At 35.4% G+C, this 9,063-nt stretch overlaps 1 protein-coding gene across 2 annotated transcripts in view; it reads right to left on the bottom strand.

The window, feature by feature from the left end:
• Positions 1-4,753: 4,753 nt before the first annotated feature.
• Positions 4,754-9,063, bottom strand: part of LOC102103304 (guanine nucleotide-binding protein G(q) subunit alpha) — a 115,064-nt gene continuing 110,754 nt past the window's right edge. For both annotated transcript variants that reach the window (XM_005522645.3, XM_014252330.2), the window contains exon 7: positions 4,754-7,678. In XM_005522645.3, the coding sequence (XP_005522702.1) occupies positions 7,488-7,678 (191 nt within the window). In that variant the 3' untranslated portion in view covers positions 4,754-7,487. The remainder of the gene's footprint in view (positions 7,679-9,063) is intronic.

Here is a 9,063-nt window from a genome sequence, read left to right as displayed (position 1 = left end):
CATTCTTTCCAAAATCAGCATTTGAAATAAACCAAGTATTCTGCAGCACGTGACAGATTAATTAGCCTCTACTATACAATAATCACACCTGTGTGCACAAGTAACTGACAGTTGTTAAGAGACTCCAGATACTTCATCGTGAGATACATGGAATTTTATTTTTAGGGAGAGTGATTCCTCTTTATAATAAATGTATAAAAGTGCAATATCTTAAATATTTACTGCATGCAAGTATCTTTTTTGTTGTTGTTAGCATCATATAAAGTAATCTTATGCAATAGTCTCTGCAAGAATACAGTTTAATTTATTGTCAAATTAATGCATCTCTTCAGTTGAGTGCCAGCCTGATCATTGCATTAACCACCTCATACAGAACTGCAGGAGAAAGGCAAATTTTCAGCAACATCTTAGCAAACAGCTCTCTACTAACAACACAAAATGACATACTAAAATGGCAACATTTGGCCCGTATTGCCTACTACACCCTTCAAGTGATTGTATTCCAACTAGAGTGTTACAGTTTTGTTTTCTGAAATGCCTGTCCAAAAGGCTAATTGTATCTGCCCCTGATTACAGGAACCTTCTGAAGCTGATCTTAGTCACAATTTGTCTTTGATGCAGCCAGTATGATCAATTCCGACTACCAGAACTGAATCTGGTTTGTCAAGGAATCTTCTCTTTGTGACAAACAGGATAAAGGAAAGATACCAAAAAATAATCAAAACAAAATGGTAGGAGGAACAATATTAAGCAGAGAGTGCGTTCCTCTTCAGCTGTACTACACATCATCTGTTGTTGAATTTTACCAGACCAATTTACATTTAATTCACAAGGATCAGAAAGTATTCCAGAGTGCACATACATAAAGCAATATGGTATTTTCTTTAGATGGCAGGAAGTAATTAAGGAGTGTGATAAACGAGTGTGAATGGAGAAAGAAGTGCCTTGGACAGAGTAAACCCTGAATGTCATGCCCAGCAACACAGCATTTTAAATAAGATAGAAAACATTTTCTTTTTCTTTTTACATCTCACTGGAAAAGAACTAGTTTTGTTTTGTTTTGTTTTGGGTTTTTTTCTGTGAGATGAATACAAGTCCAATTATTGTATTTTTCCATCCTTAACACTTTCCATCCTTAAGAACTTCCTAAGAAGTTTCAGTCTGACTACAGTTGCATTTACTCCTCATACACAGAAACTCGTGACTCTTGAAGGGGAGCAAGAAAGTACTCCTTGTTCTGTAATTTTATTCTTTTCCCCCAAATAACTATGCAATCAAGGCCTTGAAAAATGACAAGTGCAACACTTCCAAGCCAAAATAACTAATAGCCCACAAAGTGCATAAAACGAAGCATTTAGAAACTACAGCACTAGGTTTCTAGGGAGGAAAGTGTTACTCCCTCATCTCCTCATTTCTGAGCCTTTGGGCCACACAATTCTACCACTTCCAGCTCGTCAGCTTAGCGCTTCTTGGAACCATTGGTCAGCCAAACTAGCTGAAACCCCTGAAAATTAGCCTAATAAAGCAGCCAAGCAAGAAGAGCAAAAATAAGGTTTTTTTTCCCACCCAGTTCATTGACAAAGCAGCAGGGCTGACATAAGGGAGAGGCAAAGCTCTGAGCAGATGAAAACCAGAATCAGAGGTCTTGGAAGGTAGCTCCTTTTGGTAGTAATGAGCTGTGAGAGGGTGTCTGGTACCTTTGTATCATACTGATACCAGGTGTGCTCCTAAGGATCTGGCAATTGTGTATTTTTTTGGCAGTTTATAAATATTCTGGAACTCCTAAATGTTTGGGACAGTGTCCTGTGCTTGGATATGGGGTGAGATGATCATAGTATCTGATGTGAGGTTCTAATCACAAGTATGCACAACTTACCACACAGATACAGTTTCTACATCTATTTCACAAATCTAAACGTCACAACTGACACTGTAGTTTGTTGACATTATCTTCACTGAGACACAGACATAAAATAAATCCTTCCCTTGAGACTGATCCTTCTCCCATACACTCTGCAACTGGAAAGAAAAATGAAGAAGAACCATTCACTCTTGTCCTTGCTTAGACAAACTGCTTGCACTCTAGGAATCTTACCTCAACCGTTTTGTTCACTTAATAAAGACCTAATTTTTGCAACTTGCCTGAAATACTATTTCTTCAATAATGATAATCTAAGATCCACTGATTGTTGACCAGGTATGAGTCAAACTCCTGAAAAGTAGCGCACTGGCCTCTGTTACTCCTACCACAACACAGGTGAACAAAAGACCTAGGAAAATACTACTCGTGCAGTAGTACTGCAATCATCCAAAAATCCTTAAGAAATTTGCCTCACTGTCTGAAAAGTCTGAGTTTTCTTTTCCTGAGGCAGTTTTATTTATTTTCTCCCATGCTTCTGAGTTTCCACTGTACACAAACCAAAAAAATCCCAAACCTTCTGTAATACTGTCGGATTACCTTCTCCACTGTTACAAACCCTAAATGTTTTGAACATCTGGCTGTAACAAAGATATTCTGGAAATTCTAATATTTAGACAATGATGAGGAAGCATGTATAACTAAAAAATAATTTTGGAGTAAAATATCTATCCAACATTTACCGTAATAAGAAGCATTTTGGGAGAACAATAAGCTCAAATGAAGATTCCGGAAAAACTAAATTTCAAGGAATGAAGAGGCTATAGTATGAATATGTGGCCAAAAATACTGTATTTTTAACCAACAACATTTTTGAGGGGCAGAAACAGTACAATATTAGTTTTTTTTAAAAAACTATTTCTGGCCCTCAAGCAACACACAATACATGCATTTAAGAGACACTTTAGAAACAGCAAATGTTACTTTTAAATACTCTTAAGTTTAAAAATACATCTGACACTCATTCCTTAAAAGAAGAAAAAAAATTAAGAACTGGCCAACTGATTTCCTGAAGCATGGTAAACGTGGAAATAAGCTTAAACTGTATTTTGAAAGAAAAAAATCTTCAACTGATTTATATTAAACTTGATGTATCTTTTGACAGTTTTCAAAGTCTCTATTCCTTTCTTATCTGCAGTGTGACTACTGTGAAAAAGCTCAAGATAAACTTACAGTAAAATTCTTTAATCATCTAAATTGTGACCCCAACGTATTGACTAGACAAAGATTTGACTGATAGAATTCAAAATGTTATAGGTAACAAAAAGGCAAAACAGAGGAAATACCAGTAGCTCCACTTCTCAAACTAAAGCTATTGTTTTGCAGGATTTCTACTAAACTAACAATCTGGAAAGGCTTTAGTTGTTTGATGTCTATTAAATTCTAGAATTGATGGTATATGTCAAAAGAGGGACTGCATTTGTAAAAGTGCCAATTTCTAAAATACCGTGGTTAATTACATACCAGGACATTTAAATTTTCTAAATTACCTATGTCAGTCTCTCCAAAACATAGCTACTTTACTGATCTCTTAACTAGAGGTAGATCATGTGTAGGCCTTGTTAATATGCTGTGAACACTTCATTAGTTCACTAATGTAATAATCTGCAGGATAACTACACACAGAGCTCCAAGAATAGCAGCACATGTAATAAATTAATTGTCTAAATTTTATTTTTTCATGTTAACATGTCTTTGTTTTCTCCTAGTATTTCATTTTTTTGTGAAGAATGTTTAAGAAGGAAAGGGTCATGAGGTTGAATAATCTGAAAGTCTTCTGCACCTTACAACTCAAGGCTGGGAGTCTAGCAATATCTATATGCAGCCCTTTTCCCCCCATATAGTTTTTGCAAATCATGCAGTCAATTCTGACTGTTATCCAGCATTAAAAGTCTCTTCTCCATTTTCAAACTTTAAAAAGCGATTCACAATCATGTGGCAGTATGATTAAAAAGTACAGTCCAAACACCTTGACAATCAGAAGAGACTGAATTATAAAAAGTAAACTGCCCTTATAGCTGCATCATCCTACATCTGTAAGGACAGCGCCAGCTAATTCGTGAAAAAGGCAAGTTCCAGGTTTCTGTAAAACACGTGTTACAGCTTTCTTGTGCTAGTGAACATTTAGAATACACAGGTTCCCAAGACATTTTCCTTCCCTCCTCCCCCATTTATAACAATCAAAGAAAACACATCATTTTGGCAAAGTTAAAAGGGTTTCCGTCTGGATGTTTTTGCCTTCAGCTTCATGTTAGAGGCACGAACTTCTGGACTTGAGCACTATAAGGCGTAATAGAAACCACGAATTAAAACAACAGCAACGCCACCACCACCACAATGGAATATACTACAAGTGGGAACAGCTGTGTTACTTAAAAAGAAAATGTTTTGTAAACTGTCATATTGCAATGCTGTGTTAGGTGATTCATGTAAAGCTTGCCTTGGCATGCTGAGTATTTTTTTTTCCAGAACATGCTCAAATGATCTAAACATTGCCACAGGTTCAACTCACCTAAAAAATACCAGAAAATAGCCCAGTGGCACACACTCTTGAAAACTTTTGCAATCACAATATAACTATAAAGCATGAGTAAACTTTTGTTTTTATACAAAACTTGGAACCACATTTCCTTCTCCCCCACCCAATATCCCATAAGAAAAAAAAATTAAAAAACCCCAAACTTCTGTTAGACACCACTGTCTGCTGTGGCTTTTTGTTTGGTTATGTTTTTTTTTCTTCTTCTTCACCCCCCCCCCCCTTTTCTTTTTTATTCTTTTTTTTTTTTTCTTTTTTTTTTCTTTATTTTTTTTTTCCCTTCCTTTTTTGGCTACAGTTCCATTTATAGCACTGAATCCAATGCGGGCAATGTATTCCCAGGCAGTAAGAAAGGGATATTATCAACAGTGGAATTGTGAAAACAGAAGCTTTGTTGCACTTATAGTATGATCAGGACCATTTTTGTTAAGCTATATTAAGAAAGAGTCATTGCTCTGATCCCCTATTCAGAATATCAGTGTCACTTTTTATAATCTAGATCTACTTGCTTTAGCTTCATTAAATAAAGCACTTCAACTGTTTAAAATTGTTAACAATAGTGACCTTTTGGTTGTTGTTTTTATACCTAAGGTTTCCACAATTTCTGAAAAACTGATCTGATGTTTCATATTTTATCATGGTATTTTTAGGGCAACAGTACATCTGCATTAGCACTTACATACAGTGGTTTGAAATATCTCTGAATTTACTTTTCCAATAAAGCTATTAGAAAAGTGAAAGTAACCTAATGTGAATCAAATAAAAATTGTATTTCAAGCTTATGTTCCAATATGAGATATAATGGCATACGTTATTCCAATAGGATTGTTTTCAACAGCTGTTTAAAGCCTTGACAAGATTTGAGCATTGTTTTGAATCTGAATCATCTCTGTCTTGGTGTCTCCAATTTAGTTCTACTCAGGAATGTGCAAATGATTTTATACAGCACGATGCTAGTACCGCTCTGTACTATAGTATTTTGTTTTGTAAATAAAAACAACAACAAATCCCTAGTCAGAAATAAACTGACAAAATTTACATTCTTCTCTCTTAAAAAAGTAAATAAAATAACATTATTTAAAATGTGAATTAGCTATAAGACATACAATACAATTACATAGATACATATCAATACAGCACATTCAATTTGCCAAAAATTAATGATTACAAAGCCAATATGGATGCTGCCATATATATATATATATATATATGTATGTACAATGACTTTAGCATTCATAATTGCACTATACCTATAACCAGTTTTAAATTACAAGGTGTTTTAAGAGGGAGCAAAAAATAGCAACTGTCCTTATTACTTTGGATTTGGGCAGGTTAAGGATGAAAAACATCTCATTAGTATTTATTGTTAACTTTGGTAATCAACTAATAAGCCATTCTTTTTTCCACCTCCCATTTGCTGCTACATGGCAGCCATTTTTGTGTTAAGTGCGCTCTAGTGCCAGTTGGCATTATAGATAATCGAATTACATGTCTGTACTCTAGAGTTTTCTTCCTAGCAATCACGCACATGGTCAAAAAACACCTTTCAACCTAAGCTGCAGAATAAAGGCTCATCAATGTGTGCTGCACTTCTGTTGTTAAAAAATTGCACATTTAAATTTCAAGAATGATTTTCTCACTGCTTCATTTACATTTATAAATCTGCTCTAAAGAACATTGAGAGAGGCTATTTTGCACAAAAGCCTATCAAATGCCTGTGAATCAATTAACAATCAACCTTATCAAAAAAGGTTCCTGAACATGATCTCTCATGAATAACTTCTTGTAATACAACTGAAGGTGCCTTGACATTATTCAGAAAACAATCTCATGTCATAAGTGATAAAATGAGAGATCTCAAGTGACTTCTAATTACTAGACTACATGCGGGTGCATGGTACACCTCATAGCATATTCACTTACATGTTGGTTTTGGTATTAGAAAATGGTACACTTTCTAAAAAAGGGAACATATGAGCTCAAACTGTGTGTGTTAATCACTTGGCAGTTGATTCAATCAGGTCAGTTCCCAACCCATCCATTTGGCATTTCAATCAGAATCTTATGTTTCAAATGCATTGTTTTTATAAAAAGCCAGATTTGGCAACATGAATTTTGTATAATAAAAATAATTTTTCTACTGTGGAAAAAGAACACTTAAAAAAGCTCTAACTTAAGAAAAAACACCCCACACAACTGAGAAAAACACTGTTTCAGGCTGTAGCCACTGGGGAAAATGTAGTGTCTATGATTTTTCTATTTGGCATTTGTGAACAAAAGAAGAGAGAAAAAAATGGCACATGGCAATTAAAAAGAGGTTGTAACATATTCCACGGACATCCCAGATTGTGTCTTAATTACTTCATTACTGTCTTCTCTGCACCTTTCTTAACTGTAAAACAATGGTTAATTACCCTTAGACAACTGTAATTCTGCTCTGCAATCCAAATATTCTAGTCACAGAAGTGAAGACAGAATGAAGACACCCATATAAAGAATTTAAAAATCACAGTATCAATACTTTTTGATCCTTCAAAGAAAGTACGTACTGTAAAATTAGAATGACTGATGACTTAAACTGTTATGATAGTGTTTTACTGATCAAATCACTCAACAGAAAATATTTCACCCAGGAATGGAACTGGGAGAAAAAAAAGGCCATTGTACCTTTTAAAAGATAAGGGGAGTAGGAAAGGAGGGGGAGAGAAAGAGGAAACCAGCTCGATTTTGCTTCAACAGCAAAAAACTGCCATCCTTTGTAAATGAACAACTGAGAATTTGAAACACATTGAGTCACAAGGTTTTGCCTAAAAAATGAGGAAATGTGCTGTGAATGTACTTCAGCATCTTTTGTTTTTCCTCCATGTATTTTAAATAAAATCATAATATTAACTACAAACTCTGTGGACGTTCACAGAGTCCAGGCCGGCAATAAATTAGTATTATGCAAATTGTTTTCACAGATTATAATACAGTCCCTCTTGTGTATCTTCAATCACGGCAAGTTGGTTTTGGAGGATCCCCCAGGTACAGTTAAACCAGGTTGTACTCCTTCAGGTTTAACTGTAGGATTGTGTCCTTGACAGCAGCAAAGACGAAGCGGATGTTCTCTGTGTCTGTAGCACATGTGAAGTGAGAGTAGATAATTTTGTCACTGTCTGGATTCAGGTCTACAAACATCTTCAGGATGAACTCTCGTGCTGCCTGTGCATCCCGCTGTGGTCCTGTAAGAAAAGAAATTCAGATTTCTTAAAGTCAATTTTGTATTTCTACTTCTTTAGAAGAAATTAAGGAAGGCTTAGTCTCTGATCCCCATGCAAGAGAAGATGGGGAACCTTTTACTAACCAATAGTATCATATACCAGCTATATTCCTTGTGGTAGGAACTATTAAAAATAAAGATGGAAGGACATTTCAGTAGTTCACTAAGTTGGAGCTGCTCTTTTGTTGCCGACTATCTTCCTTCTTCACCAAGATAGATCACTTGTTTTAGAACAGGTGATTTATAAATGCACAGAATGAAAATAAAAAAAATTAACTTTATAATTAAATCTTTAAAAACTTAGTAGAAATGGTGAATGTTCAGTCTAAACCTACTATATTTAAATTATACTTCAGTTATTTTAGCACTGCAAGATTTACTAGCTCTATATGGATTTTAATAGGAAGCATAGTGGAATTATACCCTGAATTGGGTCTGACACTGTCATCAATAGAACTTCATTTACTTTTAGTGATAATAAAATATACAGCTGCTCTCCAGCTGAAACTGTTGTCTGCAAAAGGTTCATGTTCTAAGATCAGTTGGAATCTAAATTATGTATGTTAATGATCCTATCAGACCTAAATAAAAATTGTAACTCTCAGAAGGACGGAGTCTATCTAAGCAAACTACTACATTTTCAGCTTAAAAGATCACAGAAGATAAAGTAATTACTTCCAGCCTGGAATAGTGAGGATTCATTTATGTTCACAGCCAAAAGAGCAGTGCAGAAGCAAGAACATAAGCCACATGCTGGTGAAGCCTGTTCCACTATTTTAGTGCTGCCACCAGAATTCATTGTTCCCTTGCTCTTCTGTTTCTGAAACGTGGGTTTCCACAGAACACACAGTTTCTGTGCTGTTGCCTCCTCCTATTCTCTTCATCAGTCCTGATGTTACACAGAAATATAAATACCAGCACCCAGCTGTTATGTGTAACTCTGTCCTTCAGTAATTATAAAATCAGTAGTTTGGTGCCCAGCAGATGTCCACAGATTTCAACAAGTGGATGAAAGACCTTATTTTCAAGCTTAAAATTTTAACACTTCAAATTTGAGTAACTAAAATTTAGGGAGGGAATATATGGAAGAGAAAGCACATAATTTCTGGTGTGCTGCAAATCTACGCAGGGTGGAGTAAACTTTGGCAATACATGAATGTATACATGCGAACAGATGTATGTATATGCACATACATACATAGATGACATATTTTCCGAGATTTAGGGATGTAACCAGATAATAAGCTCTGTGAGGCAGGACAGAGGACTGTCCAACACATTTCTGTTGTTCTGCTTCATTTAGAAGCAACAGCTTCTAAAACACAAGCGGCCCTAGCCTTTAGCTTG

Source organism: Pseudopodoces humilis, chromosome 4 (assembly GCF_049639895.1).
Source record: "Pseudopodoces humilis isolate 2021_Gansu_Grassland_sample_001 chromosome 4, ASM4963989v1, whole genome shotgun sequence".
NCBI lineage: Eukaryota > Metazoa > Chordata > Aves > Passeriformes > Paridae > Pseudopodoces > Pseudopodoces humilis.
The sequence above is the reverse complement of the archived record's forward strand: the minus strand, read 5'-3'. Positions and strand labels throughout refer to the sequence as shown.